This window comes from Hydra vulgaris, chromosome 14 (assembly GCF_038396675.1).
Source record: "Hydra vulgaris chromosome 14, alternate assembly HydraT2T_AEP".
In the NCBI taxonomy this organism is placed as follows: domain Eukaryota; kingdom Metazoa; phylum Cnidaria; class Hydrozoa; order Anthoathecata; family Hydridae; genus Hydra; species Hydra vulgaris.
In genome coordinates, this window is record NC_088933.1 from 31278286 (window position 1) to 31303928 (window position 25643).

The 25643-nt window shown below is 27.4% G+C and overlaps 2 protein-coding genes across 3 annotated transcripts; both read right to left on the reverse strand.

The window, feature by feature from the left end:
- Window positions 1-822: 822 nt before the first annotated feature.
- Window positions 823-3270, reverse strand: LOC136090674 (uncharacterized). Its single transcript, XM_065817514.1, has 2 exons — window positions 2903-3270; window positions 823-2792 (listed from the first exon to the last, which is right to left on the reverse strand). Exon 2 carries the CDS (start codon window positions 2535-2537, stop codon window positions 1185-1187), a length of 1353 nt encoding a protein of 450 aa, XP_065673586.1. The 5' UTR covers window positions 2538-2792; window positions 2903-3270; the 3' UTR covers window positions 823-1184.
- A 5821-nt stretch (window positions 3271-9091) lies between these two features.
- LOC100199507 (bromodomain-containing protein 1) lies at window positions 9092-25624 on the reverse strand. 2 transcript variants are annotated; one of them, XM_065818285.1, is made up of 11 exons: window positions 23742-25624; window positions 20404-20575; window positions 20147-20281; window positions 19786-19914; window positions 18497-18818; window positions 18280-18378; window positions 11412-11482; window positions 11263-11308; window positions 10059-11080; window positions 9772-9908; window positions 9092-9668 (listed from the first exon to the last, which is right to left on the reverse strand). In XM_065818285.1, exons 1-11 carry the CDS (start codon window positions 25250-25252, stop codon window positions 9359-9361), a joined length of 3954 nt encoding a protein of 1317 aa, XP_065674357.1. In that variant the 5' UTR covers window positions 25253-25624; the 3' UTR covers window positions 9092-9358. The 2 variants fall into 2 exon arrangements, with proteins under 2 accessions (XP_065674357.1, XP_065674358.1); XM_065818286.1 differs by having other exon boundaries at window positions 11412-11479; window positions 23742-25620.
- Between the last annotated feature and the right edge of the window lie 19 nt (window positions 25625-25643).

A 25643-nucleotide genomic window follows, 5' to 3' on the forward strand; every position in this document is an offset into this window, starting at 1 on the left:
TATATACATATATATATATATATATATATATATACATATATATACATATATATATATATACATATATATATATATACATATATATATATATATATACATATATATATATATATATATATATATATATATATATATATATATATATATATATATATATATATATATATATATATATATATATATATATATATATATATTAGGGGTATTCAAAAAAAGTGAATTTTCAAATCTAAAAAACCATATCCCCTAAATTTGGGGCAAATGTATAAAAAATGAGCCTCGCAAAGTTTGAGCGCTGTCCGATCACTTTTTTCTCTCCCCCCCCCCCCGCAAGTAAAAAAATTTAGGGGAAAATTAACCGAAAAGTGGTAATTTTCGGGCGCCTTGAGGGAGGGGTAATTTTTTTTTTTCTGCTATATGTATATAGGCCTATATTTTTGTTTAAAAATCTATGGTTTTTTTCCTACTTCTCAAAAATCTATGTTTGGTGGTATTGAAAATCATGAAAATCAGAATTTTTGTAGTTAAAGTTAGATTTATATATATATATATATATATATATATATATATATATATATATATATATATATATATATATATATATATATATATATATATATATATATATTTATTTATTTATTTTTAAGCCTTGTGTGTATTAACATATACACACAAGGCCTCTCTAACTATTCCCAAGACATACCAGAGGGAGCAATCAAATTCATTTTGCCAGAAAGAATGAACAGTTGTTGGTTGTGACTTCAGCAATGTTGTTTATCTATATTGAAAAAAACACTATTTATCTATATTGAAAAATCAAAATGAGCAAGAATAAATAAAATTATAAATTTATATTCAAGTTTTATAACAGAAAAAAAATTTACAAATCTAATAATAATCAAGTTTAACTCTATCTTTTTTCGCATCACACCAAGTCCATCATTAAACTTTATCTTTGAAATTGTACCGGATTTTTGTTCTTGTGATCTGAATACAGATCGAACTTTGTCCACAGTTAGCAATCTGTTGTGCTTTTCAGTTTCATCAGAAAATCTATGAATATACTGCCCCATCATACCTATCGACCGTTCTGAATGGTCATTTACAAAAATCAAAGTTTTGGCATATTTTTGAAAACTTTTGAAGCATGACTGAGTATGCCAATAGTTTGGTGGAAGTGAGAGCTAGTCTTGAACTCGTTGCTTATCAAACCCAATCATGTCAAAAATCAGGTAAGAAAAGACATCAACCAAGGCAGACAAGGATGGTGGTTTTTTCCCAATTTTTGTATTCATTTTATAAATTTCCTTGATATCTTGCTTTACTTTATTCTCAGGCTTATAATAGTCAGAGCTAGGCATATCAAATGACAGAATTGCTGATGCAATTTTTGCCTTCTCCTCTGATGCTAACTCATCATCTAGCAAAGCTAAAGGTATCATTGTTGAATCCAAATACCAACAGTGTTTATACTGAGACTCTAATACAGCATCAACAGCTATTGGGTTTGTACATACCTTCTTGTACAGATGCATTTGATGTATGGCTGTAATGTCAAGAAAAGGAGCTTTGATGACATCCTCAGATTGTAGATACTGTTTTGCATAAAAGCAAACAATAAATTCTGTAATAAGCTTTATTTCAATTTTCAGTTTATCATTTTCCTGAACAAACGTAAGTTGATTGGATAAAAGCCAAAGCTTTAGATAATAAATTGCTTTTCCTAAAAATCTTGCACGATGAATAGCACCAGTTTTTCTTACTTTATATGTTATAGGGGATAAGTACGTGACAACTAATTCTGCAAGCTTACTTCTATCATCTCTTATAATACCTGGTTTACTAACGTATGCTTTGCAAAATGTTAATGACTTCATAGCTGCCTTTTCTAAAAAACTGCTTTTAACCTTATTCCAATCAAACGGTAACAGTAGAACTGAATTATAGTTAAAATTAGGCTCTTCAAAAATATTTTTAAGCTTTTTGAAAAGAGGATTATCAGGTCCACTAGTTTCTTCATGGGTCACTAATTTCCAAAAAAGAAGCATTCTTAATTCAGTCACATGATGCCTACATGCTATTTGGAGGAGATACTTATCCAGTTCTTGAGATATTCTGGAAACTGATCCTTTATTTGTCCCAGTGTTGGATGATGTTGTATCAAAGCATATTCCTCTAGTTTTTGATGTAAGTTGATACTCCTTAATTAAGTTCATTACACCTAAGAACTGATCTTCACCAGTGGATGACGCTAGTGGAGGTACTCCAAGTAGGTAAGTCTGTCCATTAATGTTAACTAAACCAGCCATTCTATCCCTCTTTAACATTTTTCCTTTGTTTAGCTCAAACAAGGTCTTCCCATCAAAATGAATTATACATGGATATGGAGATGCGTCTATGGCTGCTTTAACATCTTCTTTTGAAATTTTTACCATGTTTTCATTTTCTTTTTTCATTTTTCTATATGCAGTAGACTGACTGCTTTTAACTTCTTTAAGATCAACACCTGATTGATATAGAATTGCATTTGTTACCATCTGTAAAACATTTGGTGATATATCACAGGCTGTAGCAGTAAGTGAAACATTACCAGCAAAAACATCTTTTGGAATTTTTGCAATTACTGTGTCTGGGTTTTCAGAGACTTCTATATGATACCAATCACCTGGCTCGAAATCAGATTCAATTGAAGAATCATTGCTTAGAATTGTGTCTATAAGTTCAACGTTGGGTACATCATTTCTCAAAATCTTAGGCTGTAAACGATTTTTCTTCCTGATGCTTTCTTTTGCCTAATTAACAGAAAAAATGTAGTTTTAGTTTTTAATATTAAAATTAGTGGAAAAAAGAATTAACAGAGCTTGAGAAAGAGCTAAAGTAATTAATTAAAAGTAATGAATACCTTTTTTCTATATTTAATATCCTCTGAACCAATAACAAACTTTCTTTCATTTTCCTGATCTTCAAGAAATTTTAGATCTTCAATCTTGTCTTTTAATGATCTTTTTTTATCTTTACTGATTGTGTCTTTGAGATTAGAATTACCAGCCCAAAAAAGTTTTTTTATTTCAATCTCAAACTCGTTTTCTTTAGCCAAATCACAACTATTTCCTCTTTTTTATCAAGTTGGAATAGGACTTATGCAATTTAAAAAGTTTTTTAACTAAACTTAAATCAGTTAACACATCATATCCAGCTTTAATCCAGGGTCTCTTGATTTTAGACAAAATACATTCACAACAACTCTCCGTCGGAGAGTTGTTGTGATGTTCGAGAGATGTTCGGAGACTCCGAACATCTAGAAAAATTTTTTTTAGGGGGACAAGCAATAATACTTGATATTGATACAGATCGACATTGTTGGTTATATATTAAATGTTGAAGTATATCCAAGCCTGTTGAAAGTTGTATATCTAAATAGAAAAATTTATATTTTATAAATAAAATAAATTTTTTAGCAACTAATGACTCATTATAATTCCAATATTAATAAAAATGTTTATACCTGATATAGCTGGTTTTGCCTCTTTTATAATAAAAAGTTCCTTTTTCATTGACCTAAGTTGTGCTTCACTCATTTTTAATGTTTATTGTATGTACTAATCTGTATTTATTAGAAAATTCAAAGTTTTAAACTATCAGAATTTACACGAAAATATATGTATATAACATTAGGCATAACAGAAAATATATTTTAAAAAATACCAATTTTCATGATTTTCAAAATTGAAAAAAAAAATTGCCCTTCCTTCAAGACGCCCGAAAACGACCACTTTTCGGTCAATTTTCCCGTAAATTATTAGCTTGAGGGGGGTCAAAAGTGAACGGACAGCGCTCAAACTTTGTGAGGCTCATTTTTTATATATTTGCCCCAAATTTTGGGGGTATGGTTTTTTAGATTTGAAAATTCACTTTTTTTGATTTATATATATATTGATTTGATATATATATATATATATATATATATATATATATATATATATATATATATATATATATATATATATATATATATATATATATATATATATATATATATATATATATATATATATATATATATATATATATATATATATATATATATATATATATATATATATATATATTAAAATATCGCATTTTTTCTTGTAAAAATTGACATTTTTAATTTTCAAAAAGTCTTATCCTATAATATTGAATTACCTTTAAAATCTCTAACTAAATATGGACCTAACACACTAAGGAGTATTTCTGGAATTTTTTTACAAATATAGTAAAAGAAAAGTAGGAGTTTATCTCTGATGTTTCAAAGTGACTAATTTTTGACCAATTTTTTAGAAAATTGGCAGCCATATTAAAAAAAAAATTTAATTTAATTTAAAAAACCAAACTATTTAGTAAAGACTTTATCTTGTATGTTGGAATGTAAATGTTATAAAAATTTTTATTTATTTGTCACTTGACATTTTAAAAATCTTTTAAAATATTTTATTGTTAATAAAAAATGCTGTGTAAAAATAATATTTATTAGTTGGTATAAATAGTATATATATAAAATAGTATGAAAAAATCTTTACAAATATCTTAACTTGCAATGTGTAACTGGCTACACAGCGTTGTTCATGTTTAACTGAGAAATGCAATCAGATCATTTTTTTAAACAAGTTTATGTTTATTCTACTTTATCGTGTTATTAGGATATTTAAACACACTAAACCCTACTTTTTATTTATTTGGTGATATATGCAGGTTTTGTGTGGGAAAAATTGCTTGAAAATTTTTGATGTTTGAAGTTTTATCTTTTTATTATTAGATTTTCATAATTATTTGTATTAAATAATATTTTCACATTCATATATTTTTTATTTATTTATTGAATTACTTTCAGGAATGTAAAGACTGTACTACTGTTAATAAAAAGTATAAACAGCTACAAAAAAAGTATTTTAAGAATTTTAAGAATTTTAATTAGTATATTTCAACACAACTGTTTGAATATAATGTTACATTATATTTGTAATGAACTGAAGTGTTAACAAAATTTTCTATTACAGATTTAAGAGTTTTTTATTAACAGTTTTTCATACATATGTTGGTGTATATCTTAAAAAACTGTGTTTCTCTTATTTATATTAAATAATACCATTTATATTTTTCATGTTCAAAAACAAAAGCATTTTCTAGTTTGATCTTTCAAAGTTGATAAACATATGATACATGGTATCAGATATATCAGGTTGTAATAATCTGGTACATGGTATCAGATTATTATAAACCTTGATGTTTGGGTTAAGGTTATCTTAGTAAAGCCATGATCAAAATAATCATTGTAAATTTCAAAATAGCTATTACCAGGGCCGACGACATCGAGCACGGCACGCCCCCCCCCCCCCTTCACTTTTTTTAAATGGGCGTTTTTTTGTTTTTTTTATATATATAAAATTCCAGATAGACGACTTTTTTTAGAAATTGCTGATTGCGCCCCTCCACTTCGAAACCCGTGCCGTCAGCCATAATCACAGATGTAATGACTTGCAAAGCTGCTCAGTTTTATGGCTTTTTATCGAAAAATTTGGTTTTTTATATTTATTATATTACATTGGTTTAAGATTAAATTAATGTATTGGTTTAAGATTAAGTTATAGTTAGCTATTTAATCTACAACATATCTAAGACTAGGCTGTTCAACAAGCTAAGCAAATTGCAGTGTGAGTAGATTTATGAAATAGAATTTACAAATTGAATGAAAGTAGAACATGTATGATAAATTGATAGGACGGTAGTAATTTTTTATTTCTGTTTTTAAGGTATTGGCAGGCATATTTGACAACTTACCTACTTGCAACGAAATTAAAAGAACCTTCAACTACAAGCCAATTTAAAATAATTTTCATAGCAGCATTTTCAAAGAAGAATTTTCCTTTTATTTTATTTACAATTTAGATTACTTATATTTCATAATTTCTTTTAATTATATTTATTTATTTATATAAAAATTTAATTATTTTTAGAGATTGTTTTGTTGGTGTTTTACAAAATTTTAAGTTTAAAAAATTATTTTACATATATTTTTAGTTTTAATTTTTATTCAGGAGTATAATTATAATTAGATTAGATTGTATTTATTAGAACAAATAATACATGTTCTAAAGGATACGCAGGTCCATATTGATGGACACTAACAGCGTGCCCCAAAATAAATATATTATGTAACAGCGTACATAATTGAAGTGTCCAATTTTTGTAGTATTTTTTCTGTAAATATCAATTTGATATTATATTATAACTTAAGAAATGATAATCTAGTTCGGCAACCTTTTTCTCTAACTAATTTTGGAAAGTCATGTATAGCATTTAGAGGAGCTTTTCTTTGGAACAAAATAATTTTGAAAAATCTTGGTTTTTTAAAATTATTTTGTGAATGAAATGTAATTCCATGAATGGAATGAAATGTAATTCCATGAATGGAATGAAATGTAATTCCATGAATGGAATGAAATGTAATTCCATGAATGGAATGAAATGTAATTCCATGAATGGAATGAAATGTAATTCCATGAATGGAATGAAATGTAATTCCATGAATGGAATTACATTTCATTCACAAAAAAACTGAAGGAAATAATTTTATCTTTTGAAGACTCATCTTTATATTTTTAACATTTTATGAAAATATGAAACTTATTATATAATGTAGTATAGAATAATATCGGATTCACTATTTATGTGCTTATGAAATAAGTACTATTTAATACAAACTTTGTATTTATATATAAGAATCAGTTATAATTTCTTTACAAATTTATTTATATATTATTACGAAATTTATGTTTTTCGCAAATTATTTCTTTGACATTTTTGTTTATTCTTTATTAAATGTTATTATAATGCAATTAATATTCATGTCATAACAAATATAATAAAATATACAAGTATAAAAATAAAAACATAATAAATAGAACGCGGAGACTCGCAGAAGACCTTTAGGTCTTCTGCGAGTACATAACAAATATAATAAATACACAAGTATATAATAAATATAATAAATAAATAAAAATATAATAAATAAAATATAATAATATAATAAATAAAATATAATAAATAATATAAAAATAATATATAATATAATATAATATAAAAATATATAATATATATAAATAAATAATATATAATATAATATAAATATAAAAATAATATATAAATATAATAAATAATATAAAAATATAATAAATAAAATATAATAAATAAATAAGTACATAACAAATATAATAAAATATACAAGTATAAAAATAAAAACATAATAAATAGAATGCGAAGAATGTCTTCTGCGAGTCTCCGCGTTCTATTTATTATGTTTTTATTTTTATACTTGTATATTTTATTATATTTGTTATTGTATAACGATTTTTTAATTGTTACTGAATAACGATTTTTTAATCTTAATATCTTATTGTATAAATTTATTTAATATTTAAGAAAAGAACAAAAAATTCCAAAAAAAAAATTATTAATGTGAGAGTTTAATTTCAAGATACAATTAAAAAATGGTGGGATGAAGTACATAGACCAGTGATCTCTATACATTTTGTTTTCTTTTAAGTTTAGCGCAAAATGTCTGCACCGATAGAAACCACTCGCAAAAACTTTTGATATTGATTGGTCTATTAAAATTAAATTGTTATTTTTACATGGTTTCCACTTACTATGACTGTAAGTGTGAAAACACGCGCAAAACTGGCAATAGGGAGATTTTTTTGAACAAAAATTAACGCCGTGAATGCGTTTACTAATTCAAATAGTTGGAGTGTTCATTATAAATCATAATCTATGATTTACCGCTGTCTAACCTCTAATAATTCAGATTCTGCTAGAAGTTCTTTAAAGTTAATCGATTAGATTGGTTATGCAACTCAATAACCTTTGCTTGTACTCTGGACCAAGGACGTAAAATAAGACGTCTTACTAATAATAAGTCTTATTTTACGTCCTTGTCTGGACATAGCGTGCTTTTTAACAGGCTTTATTCTAAGCCAGTGACGCCATAAACTGGAGGCAAGATTTCTAAAACAGAAAAAGCACAGTTAACCAAAAATAAACTCAAAATTAAATTTTGAATGAAAAAATAACCCCTCTCCAAAAAAAAGTTATATTTTTTAAATAAATATTTAAAATAATGGTACTACTTTTTTCTTATTTAAACAAAAATAAAAAAAAACGCTTTTGCGCTGTTATTTAATATAGCAATATATTACCTTTTCACGCGTTTAAAACTTTTATTCATCAAGTTTTATTTCTCACTCATTAAAGGCTTGAAATTATCTATCTTCTTAGTAATTCCCGACTCAAAAAATTTACAATTTTTTAAGTCTTCTGTCAATCCTGTTCTCCTTTTTAACAACATTCTTTATTTTCCGGTAGCCCCCAATTTGAACAGTAGTTACTTTAAGCCATATTGGGAGTAGATTATTTGAAATTAAAAAATATATTATTAGTTTGTTTTTTTCTAAATTCTAAATGAAATTTCTAAATTCTAAATGAAAAAGTTTATCAAAATTTATAGTAGAATTCGTATCATTTTCTAATATCATTTTTTCTAACCATTTTCTCCTCATTTCAGTAGTTTTAAAAAAGATTCTTTTCAATGCTTCAGCTCTTTTAAGTTGATAAAAAAGATGCGCAACTAATAATCTATTTTTTTTTTATCGATCCCATAAGTCCTTCAATATCGACGCTCCTAACATTTTATAAGTTCATATCGGGACAAGCTAGTTGTCGAGTCCCCAGATGTTCTGACGTAAAACCTCGTAATTATAGTTAGACTATATCTTTTAAACAGAATAAAGCAAATAAAAACATTTAAGATATAGTTGTTAAAGTTTTTCTAGTAACAAAAATAATTTAAATATAAGAAAAACTATACGCTGCAAAACTATGCAACAAATGCAAATGCAAAAAAAAAAAGAAAAGTTAAACGATAGTCAGCGAACGATTTTTCTTTACAAACAATTAAAGCGCTATATACCGTATTAAACCTATAAATATAAAAAACGCATAGCTCGGTTTACAAGAAACCCACTGATTAAAAGTAGGTTAAAAAATAAATTTAAAGTTAATTTAGTTTCCGTATTCGAAAATATTATTACATAAATATATCATTTAGATTTGAGATAAAACGTAAAAACAGGATAAAAATACTCTCGTCGTACGTAACACATAAAAAGCAGTAACATCTCTGAAAAGCACGTAACACATAAAAAGCAGTATCTCTGAAAAGGTTAAAAAGATTGCTAATCACCTATGTAAAGTAAAAATGAAGAAAAAAGATAGAAAACGAAAAAACATAAACAAGCAAAATATAACATGAAAGAAAAATAATTCATATAAGAGAAACAGCAATAGGGCTGTGCAGAGTGAGATAATCTGAAAGGAAATTAGGGCGAGCTGAAATAACATCTTTGCCAAAGTTTTCACACTCTGCAAATCCGCTTTCGTATTTATTAGATATTAATTCTACATTGTTATCTGGCGATTCACCTACTTTAAGTCTATATCGAAACAATATTGCGCGTTTATAAGCTTCTTGAACATTTTTTCTCATAGAAGGTTTTTTAGATTCGATAAGCTTTACTTCATCAAGCCGAGAATCCAATCCAAGTGGTTCAATTTTATCGCGAGGTAGCCATTGCCTAAACATATATTTTATATTATATTTCTATTATCGAGCAACTCACTAAAATTTTTAAAAAGATACATATGTAAAACAAAAAGTATAGAAAAATAAAAATCTACCATGTTCTTCTGGCATCAAAAAAAAGTATTAAATAATTTTTTATATCGTCATTCATTTGAAGAACATCCAATGGAGGTACAGATATAGGAACACCATTAAACTGGTAACCTGTTCGAGGTGCTGCCGGATCAATCGTCTATAAATGGATATTAACAAATTATATATATATATGTGTGTGTGTGTGTGTGTGTATATATATATATATATATATATATATATATATATATATATATATATATATATATATATATATATATATAAATTAAATATTATAAGAATAACTAACCAAAGCAGGGTATGATGGATAACCTTTACATTTAGCCCAAACTAAGGTTAACATATCTAATGTTTCTGGATCTGATTTTGGGTCTTTCAAACCTATCTCATCTGGTGCAATCATATAAACACCAGATTTTATATCATTTAAACCTTCTAAATCTTTAAACTCATCTTTTAGGCATAATTTATTAACTGACTTTTGTCGACCTCTTTTGTGATTCATCTTTCGCTTGTTATAGTGATTTTCACTATCAGAGTTTGCTGAACTACTATAAGTTCTTTTTCTTGACATTGGTTCCAAACAGATATCTTGTTCCATTGTGTTGTCAATTGTGTCCTCTATGCAAATATCTGGTTCATTATAATTTTTTATGCTCTCAGGTTTTGAGGTATGGTCCTGTAACCGTATAATATTGTCATAAATTAAACATTGTTTATTTTCAGTACATTTTTCATTTGTATTTGAGACACTATTTTCAATTTCAATGATGGCAGACTCTTCTGAATATACATTTTTTTCAATAGAGAGGTTATCTGTATCAGTTTTTAAATTATCTGAAATGCTCAAATTTGTGTTTGTCGGTGAAGATACTGAAACATGCTGACAATTCTTAGGAGAGCTATTTAAAACTAATGGACTAGGATTAATCGGTTGATACTGTTTCTTTTTAAACAAAACACCACTTCTACGATTACGTCCAGGGCTTGAATTTTTTATTACAGGTATTAAAGATTCATTATTAAGATCATTGACGTTAAAAAAGTCATTAACATTATTATGATTAATATTATTATGATCATTGGTGTTAATATAATTGTCATTACAATAAACAGTTATCGATGATTTCATATTGGGGATTTGAATTAATGGCAGATCATTTAATCTTTCACAATTTACTAATTTAGGTGGTGAAGTGTTGTGGCAGATTTTAACCTCACCATTATAAGCGTTTTGCTGTTTTGATAAGTGTTTTGGTTTACGTCCACGCTTCTTTATTGCTGGAGGCACAACAAGATGTGCTGGCACATCTAGGCATAAAAACATAGTATACAATATTTAATGCTTGACAACAAGCATTAAACAAGTTATTTATATTTCATTTTATTCAATTCAAAAAAAAAATTATTGTATAAAACATAAAATTTTTATGTAATAAAATAAATATACTCTTGCATAAGTTAAAAAAAAATTAAAATTAAACAACAAAAACCTTGGTTTAGTGATTTATCAGGTGGATCAATATGTACATCGTTGACCTTAAAAATATAATTAAAAAAATTGAAAAAAACTTATTTATCTAAAAATGAATTAAAAAATTGATATAAAAATGTTACTGTATTATTGAATAAAAACACTTACCATTATACGTTTCTTCTTCTTTAACTTGGCTATTTCTTTGCGCAAGACTTTTTGCCGCAAAAAACGAGCTACTAAAAAAATGAGCAATTATTAAAAAAAAAAAATATGTATAATAGATATATATATAACATGCATTAAAATGGTTTTAACTTCAAACTTTAAATTACAACAAAGAGAATTGCCCGTAGAGAAAATAGTTAGTTACACTAAACGAAATATTACAACCAATATATATTAGGATATTTAAAGTCTGAAATAATGATATAAAGAGTATAGGTATAAAGATATAATAATATATAATAAATAAATAGGTATAAAGAGAAGGACAAAGCTAAACTTGAAGTTTCAGAGACAAGAGCAAAACTAAAACTGTCTAACTTTGCAGCATCCAAATGTGCATTGCAGTAAAGAACACTAAAGGCTTATTGTGGAACAAGCAGTTCTAGTGGACCACTTTGATTAATATTTATTGACTAAGGAAAACAAAGCAGAAAGTTGAAAAAGTTTTAAGAACTGAGAAGTATCTAGAGATTTTAAAACTAATGTCACCATTTTGAATCTGATGGTCATAGTTCTGACACTGCTGATGAGAGCAAGTCAGACACAGATTCTAAAAACAAAGTTAGTATTAATAAGTTTACATGTGGCACTGAGATGTATTTCTATCTTACATTTAACTACCAATTATACTTTGATAAAAAAGCTTGTATCATTAAAATCTGTGATTATGGTATCAGCAATTCAGAAGACTCTAGACTTAAAAAAGCAGAGGATCTCTTGACTGTTATTGATCAGAGTAAAGTGTAACCTGAGAGAATGAAGATGCAATGTAAAATACAAGCTCAAGACAAATATTTGTCTTGAACTTGTATTTGGAAAACTATTAACAACAAAAAAATGACAAATACAACCACCAAGCTTTGTTTGGCAGTAGTATTTGTTGAAAGCAATATAAGTACTATTTAAACACAAGTACCAATCATTCACAAGTACCATTTAATCACAAGTACCATGTAATAACAACTACCATTTAATCATATGTAACATTTAATCACAAGTACAAATTAATCACAAGTATCACTTAATCACAAGTTTGAAATTTTTATCATAAGTAACAGTTAATCACAATTTGGAAGCTGAATTAAATCAGATATATTAATCAATACTTTTGATGAATTTGAAATTCTGCCCTAAGAAATCAAAAAAAAAGAAAAATGAAATTGTTAGTATCAGTTGCTGTTAAAGGCGTAAAAACAATAACTTTTCTTACAAAAAATAACAAGAACTAGAGATTAATTTTCAAATGAAGGTGTATGCATTTCGATACCATTAAAATCCGCTGTACTTGTATTTAAATATTCTGATAAGTATAAAATGAAGCTTAGTAAGGAAATACATTGAAAAAATCCTAATGTATACATTTTGACAAAAACAAAAAATCGCAGTTATAAAAGCAAAGACTAATTGTTTTAATTTTAACAGAATAACATAAAAATCTTGTTAACATTTAGGAGAATAATAAATAAATAATAATGGTCTTACCATTAAACATAGAAATGAGGTCGGCATTTTTTTGCCAACCTCAAACACTTTAAGGTCAGCATTGCTGATTGCTGACCCTAATTCCGAGGGTTGTATATATATAACCTTTCCTCGAAAAGTAGCTTTAAATATCCTGGAATTAGTCTTGTTGCTTTATGTTGTGCGCTTTCAATAAGATTAGTGTCTTTTTTCAGAAATGGAATCCAAATAACAGGAGCATATTCAAGATGAGGGTGTACTAATCAAACATATAACAACTTAACTTTTTCAGCATTTATAAATAAAAGTGTGTGACCTAAAAAGACCTAAAATTCTATTTGCTTTAAAAACACACACAGAAATATGATATTCATATTTCAGATTGTTTTTACATAACACCAAGGTTGTTTTCACATTCTACAATAGAATAGATTATCAAAAATGTAATATTTTTGTTAAATTTTGTTCTTTTAGTGACATGCATAATTTTATATTTTCCTATATTTAATTGCATATTATTTATTTACATATGTATTTTGCACTAATTAAAAATAAAAATTACGCCATTCTATACATCATTACAACTCTTATTACGAATTATTTTGAAAACTTTGCAATCATCAGTGTAGAACTTGCATAAACTAGTTTATCTGAAAGATCATTTATATAATATTTTTTAAAAAACTCTAAATCATTCCCAACAAGGCTACAAGGCTGCAAGCAACCACTATTAAGTTTAGAGATCTAGGAAAAAAAAAAGAATAGAATTATAGAGTAAGGTAGCGGTTGACAGAAGACTTCAAAAGATGTAGGTTGAATTGGTCAGGAAAACATGAAGATGGGAGCGAGTTCCAAAGGATAGAAGTGCAGAAAAAAAACTAGATAAAAATTTTTTTTAGAGCATACAGGGACAGATACAGTAAACAAATGAGACTTAGCTGAATGACAAGTCAAACAAGAACGAGTTTTAGTTAAAGAACTAGAGATAAAAACTCTTTTGAGCAGTGATCATGATAGTATTTGTATAAAAGAGAAAGAGATGCAACTTTACGAAGATGGGAAAGAGGCTCAAGCTTAGCAGATAGAGCGGATCCAATTACATTTGCAGTGCATTTTTGGACCTTGTCTAGAAAAGAAAGCACATAATTAGAAGAACCAGCCCAAAGATGACAACATTATTCTATACAGGGAAAAACAAGAGATTTGTAGAGGTAGAGAATGAAATCAGGAGTACCAAAATGGCAAGCATGATAAAAAGAAGCAATCTTAGCAGATGCTAATAATGAATGGCAACCCTCTTACTGAGGACTCAGTAAGAGGGTTACCATTCATGAATATAAGAAAGTTGACCGTATTGTGATAGTTGTTTGCAGTAAACAACTGAGTTTTGTTGGAGTTAAAATTTACAAGCCACTGTGAGTCCCAATCTGTTACAGAAGTGAGAGCAGATTCAAGATTGGATACCTGTTCTAAGCAATCGAAAAGAAAACATTTTTTGTCAAGACAGGAGTATAAAGTTGAGTCATCAGCAAAAAGAGCTACTTTAGATGTAAAGTTGTCGGGAAGATCAAAAATGTAGATAAGAAAAAAAACAAGAGCAAGGATAGAACTTCAAGGTACCCAAGAAGGTACTGGGATTGAAGAGGAATGTTAGCCTTTAAGGATGACTTGAATAAAGCGGTTAGAAAGAAACAATTTGATTATCTCAAAAACTTTCTCAGATGCACCATATAAAGCAAGCTTATGGAGAAGACCAGCATGCCAAACTTTGTCAAAAACTTTAGATATTAGAGTTCTGGAGAACAATTTTGTAAGACTGACAGGAATGTTGTCTTGACCACAAGCCATAGAAGAGTTTAATTGAGATATGAATTTAGCAACAGAAGCTGGAGTGATTTAAATATCTAATAATGGGTCAATCTGTTCAATTGGAATGGAGGGACAAGAATGGCCATAAGATTCATAAGTCGAATTAGAAGAAAAGTTCTTTGCAAATAATTCAGCTTTATCCTTAGAAGAGGTAATAAGATCAGTCCTATGAAAGAGAGATGGAATGTTAGACCTAACCTTGTTATAGACACTGATGAAAATTTTCCAAGAGCCTAACTTCTGAGATAAGATACAAGATTTAGTGAACTAAGAATAATGGAGCTTAGCATCTGACAGCATCTTTTTACATCAATTTCTTGCAATAATAAAAAAACTTTTATTCTCAAGAGAGTTACTGTGTTGAAAAAATGAAAAAATGGTTATAATTAGATATAGCAGTTGCACCAGAAAGTGAAAAGTATGAAGTAGAATGAGACATGACTTTAAACCAACAAGAAGGAATGAAAACTTCTATTCCTGGGAGAAAAAGAAGAAACTGAACACAAGCTAGGGTCAGAGACACAAATCAAGAAGTGAAGGTAAATGAGTAGAGTTGTCAGGAAAATGACTCAAAAAGTTAACTATCTGAGTAAAATATTAAGAAATGCAGAAATTATAGGCTTTAGTACCAGCAGGGTCAGTGGTGTTAGAGACAAGCCATTCAGTGTGATGAGCATTAAAGTTACCAATAACAACAATATTGGCAGAGGGGTCAAAAAAAGAGCATGGCTAATTCATTCAGAAATTATATTTAAAAAAATGCAGTCTTGGGAAAAGGGAGAACGATAAAGAACTAAGAAAAAGGTGATAGAGTGAAGATGTGCTAAGTGGAAGCACCTAAAAGAATGGTCAAAGGATTCAAACCTGATTTCACAACAAATAGGTGAATTGATGCATATGTAAACCCACAAGCCAAGCATGTGACTTTTGGAGTCTTTGCGAATCAAAGGATAGTACCCATCAACACTGAGATCTGAAAAAGGAATAGTCGAACTTAAATTAGTCTCACTAAGAGCGGGCCAGTGTGGTGAATTTTGCAAGAAGTATCATTCAATTGATGGAAGGTTGCGTCACAGACCACGAACTTTTGTAAAAGATATATTAAAACAGTTAGGTGGTGGGGATGATTTTTTATGTTTAATATTTTAAGTTACTTTTGGCATGATTAAAGTATAAAGAGAATTTGACTTATTCATAGGTAGAGCAGAGCCTCCTTAGCGATGTGCTATCCAATTGTCTCAGTCCTGTTTTATATATATACATATATATATATATATATATATATATATATATATATATATATATATATATATATATATATATATATATATATATATATATATATATATATATATATATACAACCCTCGGAATTAGGAAAAATGAGGTCAGCAATAATTCGGCAGTTAGGTCGGCATTGCTGAATGCCAACCCTGATTCTGAGGGTTGTATATATATACATTCCTATACTTTACGGCTAAGAAAATGTGTATGTAGTAAAAAATGACTCTTTGCTTGTTGGTGGTTTTAAAGCTGACAAAATTAAGGTTAGGTTATGCCAAAACCCATTAATTTAATTCAGGAAGTAATTAAACCACAAAACCACAAATGAAAAGACTAGAATGTTTTTCAAAAAATTTTCTGAATGTTTTTAAAAACATTTAGAATGTTTTTATTTTTAAGAAATAAAATAAAAACATTCTGAATGTTTTTTTTTATTTTTAAACTGTAAAACATGAGCAGAGTGTACTACATCAACAATCTTATAGCCTGACTTGCAATGGAGTGCTGCTACATCAACTGACAAATAGCCTGACTGGCAACGAAGTGCTGCTTCATTGATTGAGGGTTTTGTTTGGGCAGGCAATCTATCAAATAATTATTAAAAAAAAAAAATTTCCGGTCATTAAAATAAAAAAAAACCTAAAACTGACATTGGTAAAAACTTAAAGATGACCATGCAAGATATATATATATATATATATATATATATATATATATATATATATATATATATATATATATCATATCATATGTTGAAAAGAACATTAAATTTCTGAACAATTTCAATTGTTCAGAAAGTTAATGTTCTTTCTAATATCATATGAAAAAAAAAAACATTTTTGTAAAATATTATTCTTGTCATGAATTTAATTGCATAAATTGAATTATTCAACTTTGAAAATAGAGATATCTTTAACTTATTGTTGGATTAATATTTTACTTTTTTTTTTTTAAATTAATTTAAATAAGTTAAACAAGGTATAAAAAAAATATTTTTTTTTAAATTTTATTAAAAAGTTGAACACTCATTACTAATATGTACTTTACATTTGAATTGTGCAAACTTACTTAAAGTTCTAGCATTTTTTCTAAAGAAGTTGATGTTTACAAGGTGCAGACTGTTTTACATCACCATGAGAATGGTGAAACCCAAAGGGGGTTAAAAATACTTTAATGTTAAGATTGTACAAGAAAAAAGTGGTTTTAGTTGTTTTGATTTTTTTTTAATTTATCGAGTATTGGTACATATGATTTAAAAAATTATTTATAAGATTATACTAATAAAGTCAAGAAGAAATTTTACGGCAGTTCAAAAATTTTACTTCAAAAAGTATATAAAAAAAAAAAAATTTTTTTTTTTGTAGAACAAATTTTTTTTTTTACAATTTACCGGTTCTAAAATTTGTCACTATTTCTTCGCAGAGTTACAAAAAATTAGAATTATCTTCCTCAAGGGATATTAAATAAAGAAAACAAAAACCTTTTTTAAAACAATAAACATTTTAGCAGTCATAGTCTTAATTATACATAATTAAGACTCAACACACCTTAAGTGTGTACACACTCAACAAACTTCAAGTGTGTACAGCATCCTCTCTATTTTATTCTATGTTTTGTAAAAACATTTAATTTAACTGTTTTATTTTCTAATCCATGTATGAATACTAAGGTTATTTATAACAGTTTTGGTTATTAATTAATTTATAATTAATAAAAAATAAACTTACATAGGCATAAATTAATACTGCTAATTTCGATTTTAACTTTATTGTTAGAAATACTGCTTAACAAAATAGCTTTAGTTTTATCTAAATGATGTGTGTGTTGTAAAAAAAACAACCATGTTTTTTTCAAGTTCAAGTTCAAAAACACATCTATTTGGTTTATTTGATTGTTGATTAAACAGCAAAACTTAAAAAAGTGCAGAAGTAAATAAAGAACCAAAACTTAAATATAAAAGTAATATAAAACTCATGTGATATCACCTACTTTTAAAATAACTTTTTATTCTGAGTTTTTCATCAAAGCAGTTAAATTGTAAACATTTAAAAGATAAAATTCCAAGCTTTTAATAAGTGGCTCACAGATGAAGATTAATTTTTTGTAATTGATTTATAAACTTTTAATAAGTGGAATAAATCCAACAGAGAAAACTTGATGCAGGATAAAAAGAAACTATAACTAAATGAACTTACAAGCTGATTGAATTGTAGATGACATATTCAATTTTTCCTCCAAGCCTTCAATTTTTTCATCAATTGTCATAAATGGGTTATCCGCAACAGAAAGTACATCTAAAAAACATCCTTATTAATTTTTTCTGAATAGCAAACTTAAAAAAATAAAACAGAAAAAAAACATAAAATAATAGCAAAAAAAAATGTCTAAATCTAATAACAACATTTTATATACCATCAACATTTGGTGTAGCTTTTTCCCTTTCTGGAGAAGTTAATGGAAGAGGATGATCCATATGCATTCCTGTTTTTTGATCTATACCTGCCTGGTTTATTCGTAATTTAGCAGCTTTTAGGATAGGTTGGCACTCTTTTCGCAGCCGCATAGCAGATCGATAATATTTTGTATCCTCGTTATTAAAGTCCATGCAATTCTTGATAATCAAGTTAAAATCTGCTTCAAAATCATCAAAACTCATATACTCATAGTCTGATAGTTTTTGTTGCATGGTAGAAAAATCCATAGGATTTTTAATAAACTCATGATAATCAGGTGCCTGTTAAAATAAAAAAAAATCGTTATACAATATTCAAAATTTTGTAGAATACTATATAAATTTTAAAATAATAATAAAAAAAGTAAACCCCCACTTGATATATTGATGATTTATTAACTCCCGACTTGATTTATTAACGATTTATTAAAAAACAGATTTGACAAAAGTTTTAATCAAAAACCTTTTATGATCCTGCCTGTAGGGACTCCTGATAGTTCAAAACTGATATATCTATATGTGTATATATATACATATATATATATATATATACACACACACACACACACACACACACACACACACACACACACACACACACACACACACACACACACACATATATTTTACTTAATCTTCTTTATATTATATTACATTGGTATTGGTTATCTTTATGTATATTATATAATCACACTTGTGATTCCAGTTTATGTTTATTCTAAGAATTGAGTACATTCACATATAATTACTACCCATCAGAGCTGCGTTTGTGACATTGTTAAATTGACAATACCCTTAGACATGAATAATTGCCACCCAAAAGTTTGTAATAAAATTTAAAAAATATCTACACTAAAACTACAACTTAAAAAAAAACGCCCTTTTTGGTTGGCATCCCAAGGCAGTTGCCTAGATTTGCCGTATGGCAAATGCTACCAATGTTTGTCAAAAAGGAATGATCAAACAAAACATTAAGATATATATGAATGATATAAGATTGTGTAGTATTAAGAAAACATTTTCTTATAGCTTTCCATTTTTTAAAAAAACCTTTAAAAAAAGTTTATTCATAGCCCTGTATACTAATGTGTGAGGGACCACTAACAAAAGAGCACTTTCTTTGACCATTTCATGAGTCACAATCATTTTAGGCATTTCCCTCAGACTTCCTTATGAATACCAAGTTCTTAATGAAACATTAAAGTTTAATCTTTTGAATAAATTTAAAAAAACAAAAATAAAAAAGCACCTGTTCTGGATCAACAGGCTGTGAAAACACATTTGAAATATCTTTTTCTCTGATCATTCGTAGTGTACGCTCCATTTCAATTTGAAGTGGCTTTAACTGAAGATCAACAACTTGCTGTTTCATTCGGTACTAAAAAAAAAAAACCTTTTTAAGAATTTAAAAAAATCATAATTGAACCAGCTTCTTTTATTTAATCTTAAAAGTATTTATTTATTTACTCTTAAAATGAAAAAGTAATAGATTAGTTCAAAATAGTAAGCAAATACAGAATAATAAACAAACTACACATGCCAATTTAAATTTTATGCTTATCAATTAACTAAAATAATTTTAACACTGTTTTTAAACAAAAAAAAAATACCTGCTCTTTTTTGATTTTTTCACGTTTCCGAATTAATTCAATTAATAATCTAGCTCTTTCTAAATCATGACGCAACTGTTGCCAATAGCGTAGCTGTTCTTTTAACTCCTTTGACTGACTCCAATCTTCAAGAGACTATAACCGCACAAAAAAGTTTGTATTTATGGATAAATAAAAATTTTGTTAAATGATTAATAGCATTTAAACAAAATTAAAATATTTTACATAACTAAATTTTATTTAAAAAATCTTTTTACCTGCTGTTCATCTCTCTGGTTTTTATTTATGCCAGTGCCTGTGTTAGCTTGCAAACGACGCAATAGTGGTACACCATTTCGAGACTGCCTTTTAAGCATCCAATAAGATTGAAGCTGTTGTATGAATAGCGACTTTTTAGCAATTATGACTTTTGAAACAATTTTTCCCAACCTAAAAATAGAATAGTTTTTCAAAAAGTGCAAAACTGAATTAAAAAGTTTCAATAATAAATCTTAATATATATATATATATATATATATATATATATATATATATATATATATATATATATATATATATATATATATATATATATATATATATATATATAATTATAAAATAAATATAATAATCAAAAATGTTTAAAAGCAACTTTAACTTAAAAGTTTTTGTTTTAATTAAAAATTCTTTATGACAATATTATGATTAATTTTTTTTGAGTTTGGTTTGATCAGTGGTTTTGTGTGTACAGGTTACTTTAAACTGCACAATTTATTTATGGTGTACTTGAATAGCTGGTGTACTTAAATAGCACAACAGCTATTCAAGTACACCAGTCTCTGCACTATTTAAATACTGCTTCTAAAATTGCGTTAAATATTTTAATTTTTTGCACTTTAAAATTATAGTTAGATAATTGAAATTTGATTTACAAATGATAGAAAGTGAGTATGTGCAGTAGGAGACAATTAATTTTAAAATACAACACAGACAGAGGACTCTAAAGATGCAGGAGTAAATGTCTAAATACTCAACATTTTGAGTTTTTTTCTTAAACTAATTTCCTAATGATTTTTTTGGTGGAGAGAAGAGGGAGGGGTTCGAATCTATAACACTTGGGGTGAAATTTAGAATTTCCGAAAAATTTATCAAAAGTATGTCTGGTTCTTAAACCATGCACATAGCATTTCTTTTGAGAAGATTTTAAAAAACATTAATGTTTTCATTAAAAATTTAATGAACAAAACTTGCATTGGTGAAAAAATGCTAAAGAGTGATAAAACAATTTGAAAATATTTTTTAGCAAAAAAAAAAATACTTTTTGAATAAGGGTTTATAATTTTTTTTTTTTTTTTTTGACAATATTATTTATTTTACACAAAAAAAATTTATTAAAAATTTGTATGTTGATTTAGGCTTCATTGATGTAACAGATCTAAATCTACAGTGAAAAATACAATTAATGTAACAATTTTTTATGATTAAATTTAAATTCTTTGGCTAAATTTTTTTAAATAAAATATGTATCAAACAATATTTTTATAACAAGAAACTCATATTCTTATACTTTAAAAAAATTACTCATTAAATCAAAAAAAGTGGAAGTCAAAAAAGTTTTAAAAAATCACAGTCTAATTCTTTTTTAAGTTTTCTGTTGTATAAGTGTAGTGAAATTGCATAAGAAAAAGTTTTAAAAAATCACTGTCTAATCCTTTTTTAAGTTTTCTGTTGTATGAGTTAGTGAAATTGCATTAGAAAAAATGTCGACAAAAATGATTGAAGTTATTTAAACTACTTTTTCATGGTGGCCATATAAAATTTTCATAAGAAAAGGAAGATATCAAAGGATTTTAGAGGAGATTTTTTATTGGTTTAACATTTTTTTTTTTTAACTGTTTTAAATATTTTTAAATGTTTTTTTCCAGAGTTTTGACGTCAGTAATGTCATTTTGTATGCTAGATAACATTTATTAGCTAAAACTGATTTTTTACAAACCAATACTCATTTTAGAAGATAACAAGTTTTGCAGACCAGGCATTTTTAACTTTATACAGCCATCAAGAAATGGAAAAAAAAAAGAGTTAAAGAGGAGATTTGATCACATGATTAACTTTTTAGAGGATAATAGAGGATTTTGGAGGAGATTTTTGGAAAAAGAGGACTTTAGAGGATTTTAGAGGAGCTGTTTTTAGCAAATAAAGTTTTTTTTTAATAAGTTCTTAATAATAAAATCATAGCGAAAATTGAAATCAATAAAAAGAATTGATCCTGGGACACTATGAAAAAGGTAAAGGATATAAAACTAAAAAATAATAATTCAGCCTAATAGAGTAGGATAGATTATAAGAAAATATAACATGATGGGTACCATAAAAAATTAAAAAAGGACATCCAGCTAAGACTAACATATGCATTGATAAAGAAACTATTTGGAAAGTTGAACAAGATTATGAACTATCTGCATCAAAGCTAACAAAAAACTTAAAAACAGATCATGGTATAACCGTAAATCCTCAAACTGTTTGCAACTGCTTAAAAATTTAGGCTTTGCAGATAGAGTTGCCTCCAAAAAAGTTGTAAGAAAAAAGAATCAAAAAAAAATTGGTTGCCCCTAAAAAAGGTCTTGAGTAAAAAGAATCAAAAAAGATTGACTTAGGATAAGGAATATTTCAAATGGACTCTCAATCAATGACAACAGGTTTTTGGGTCGGATATAACAAATTATATTTGTTTAGCTCTGATTGTATTGTACGCAAATAGAGAAAAAAATGATTAACATTTAAATTTTGTGAGATTATAAAATAATTGTTTTCCTGACTCAAAATACAACCTACAACTTTTTAAGTCTTCTGTTAACCGTTTCCTTGCCCTTAACTCTATTCTTTTTTTCCCTAGTAACTCCAATAGTGGTTGCTTGCAGCCTTGTTGAGAGTAAATTAAAATATTAAAAAATAATAAAAAAAATAAATGTATGAGACTAACAGTCAAACATGGAGAAGGTACCATTAAGACTAACAGTCAAACATGGAGAAGGTACCATTAATATGTTAGAATATTCTTAACACTTCTAGTAAGTTTATCTTTCCACAAAATGGGAATCTTATTATTTCTTCTTAAAATTAAAATAGCTGAACAAACACCACCCATAGTCTTTCAATTCTCATTGAGGAGTGTGAAAAAAGGTGACCTGCAACAGCTAAAAAACTTACTAGATTCAATGCCTAAAAGATCTCTTGCAGTCATTGCAAAATTTCATTGCAAAAGGCAGAAAAATTGATTATTACCTTTATAGTAGTAAAATAATTATTTAAGGGGTGATTTTTCTGGTTAATGGATAGTTTTGCTTTTAAGTATAAGAATATAACTTTTTTGTTATAAAAATCTTGTTTGATACAAACTCAATATATAAAAAAACAGCAGAATAAAAAATTAAAATTTAACCATAAAAACTTCTTTTTTATTGAAAAATCATAAGGGGGTTGACTTTTTTGACAAAAAATCAATGACATGTATGTATGTATATATATATATATATATATATATATATATATATATATATATATATATATATATATATATATATATATATATATATATATATATACTCTAGATTACCTGTGAGCAGGAACAAAAGGAATGTGAACAGCTGGCAATTTAAAGCTCTGCTTTTCTAGCAACTTCTTCTGTACTTCTTTTAGTTTAGCAGATGGAGTTATTAAGGGTGATTGATTTTTCAATTTAACTGACATGGATGCTTTACTATGTACTGATGCATTGTCACTATCTTCATCACTGCAGCAGTCACTTTGATAAGGAGTACCAGAGTTTGAGGATGTTCCTTGCGGAGTATGGGCATCACAATAGGCAAACTTTTTTACAGTTGGTTGGCCATTTTCTGTTCTGCCTGGTTCAATCTTCATATATAACCCCCCTTGTTGTGCACAAGTGACATGAAAGGCTGTATAACAATTTGTTTTGAAACATTGAATACATGCACCCTCTTTTTTTTTGCAAATATAGCATAACAATTTCCATCTTGCAGCAGGAATTTCCTGAATTGAATCAATAGGCTCCAAGAACACAGTATTTGCAAAACAAACTTCTGGGATCCATAAGGCACATACAACATGAGCCCAATGATTTGTATCTGTTTGTTTAAAAGCACCGCTTTTTGTAGGACAAAGAAGACAGCTAACTGGTTTAGACGGTGAACGAAAACATCGACGACAAAGCCACTGACCTTCAGGTATGTAAGGAACACCATAACATTCTTGGTGAACCGCCAAGTTACACATGTCACAAAACAGTATCACATTACTATTACTGCATTCTCCATCACAGCAGATACTGCATACTGCATCCTCATCAATTAAATTATAAGGATCACCAGTTACAGTTCTTGTTTCAAAATATGACTCTTTTTCTAATCTATCCATAAGCATTTCAAAAACTGAATGGGAAACAGGAGGTATTCCTTCAGACTTTCTATTTTCATTCAATTCTTCAAGCCATATGTAATCTTCTTCATCCATACCATATTCTACTTCTTCATCTAACTCTTCGTGTGGCTTCTCTATATACCGGTAATAGGTTGCTCTTTCTGGAACCTCTGATGCCAGTACTTCCTCATCTGCTAGAATCGAGTAAACAGCTATTGGTAGTGAAGGCTTTTCCTCACCACCATTTTGTTTGAACTTGCTTTGATAACTGTACCTATGCTTAGGTTGATTAAATCGAATCTTTGCTCCTCTACCTCTTTTTCTTGGTGTAAATTTGAAAGGAAATTTTTTAGGAGACGAATTAGGTAAATCAAAACTAGATTCAGAAGTTGTGCTTGCTTCGATTTGAATTGTTAATGGCTCTGAAATGAGATTTCTAATAATATTTCCTTTTAAATCAAATTCTACCATACACTTAGACTCTGCATAAGTTAATGACTTCTTGGTTTTCTCAGGAAATGAAGAGTTTCCATTACTTGATATGTGAAGACTTACCGGATTATCTGAATGAAACTTTACAACATGATAACTAATTCCACTAAAACTTCTATAAAACTTTCCACAAAACGGACAATCTAAAGGATACTTTTGTTTCTGCAGATTTTTTAATATTAAAGCTATGTCCATTATGTTAATATTTAGCTATAGTTAAAACAAAAAAAAATTGAATTCAATTAAATCTACACTATAGATGCATAATAGCAAAAGATTTTAGATTTATAACCAAAGATATGTATATTTGAGCAAAACACAAGTTTGCCGAGATATTAAATCGAGTTGGCGATATCTAGTTTTAAAAGTATAAAAACAACATTCATTTGAGTTCAAAAAGAACCGTATCAACAATCAATAAAAATTTAAATGCCAAATCTACATTTTCGAAAAAATAATTAATTCTATCTATCCACATTAATTTAAATACTAGATACTTAAAAATACATCATAATTGAAATTAAACTTTCGCCATATTTCTGATCTCTTTCAAGAATGAATATAGACAAGAAAGCATCGATTGGCG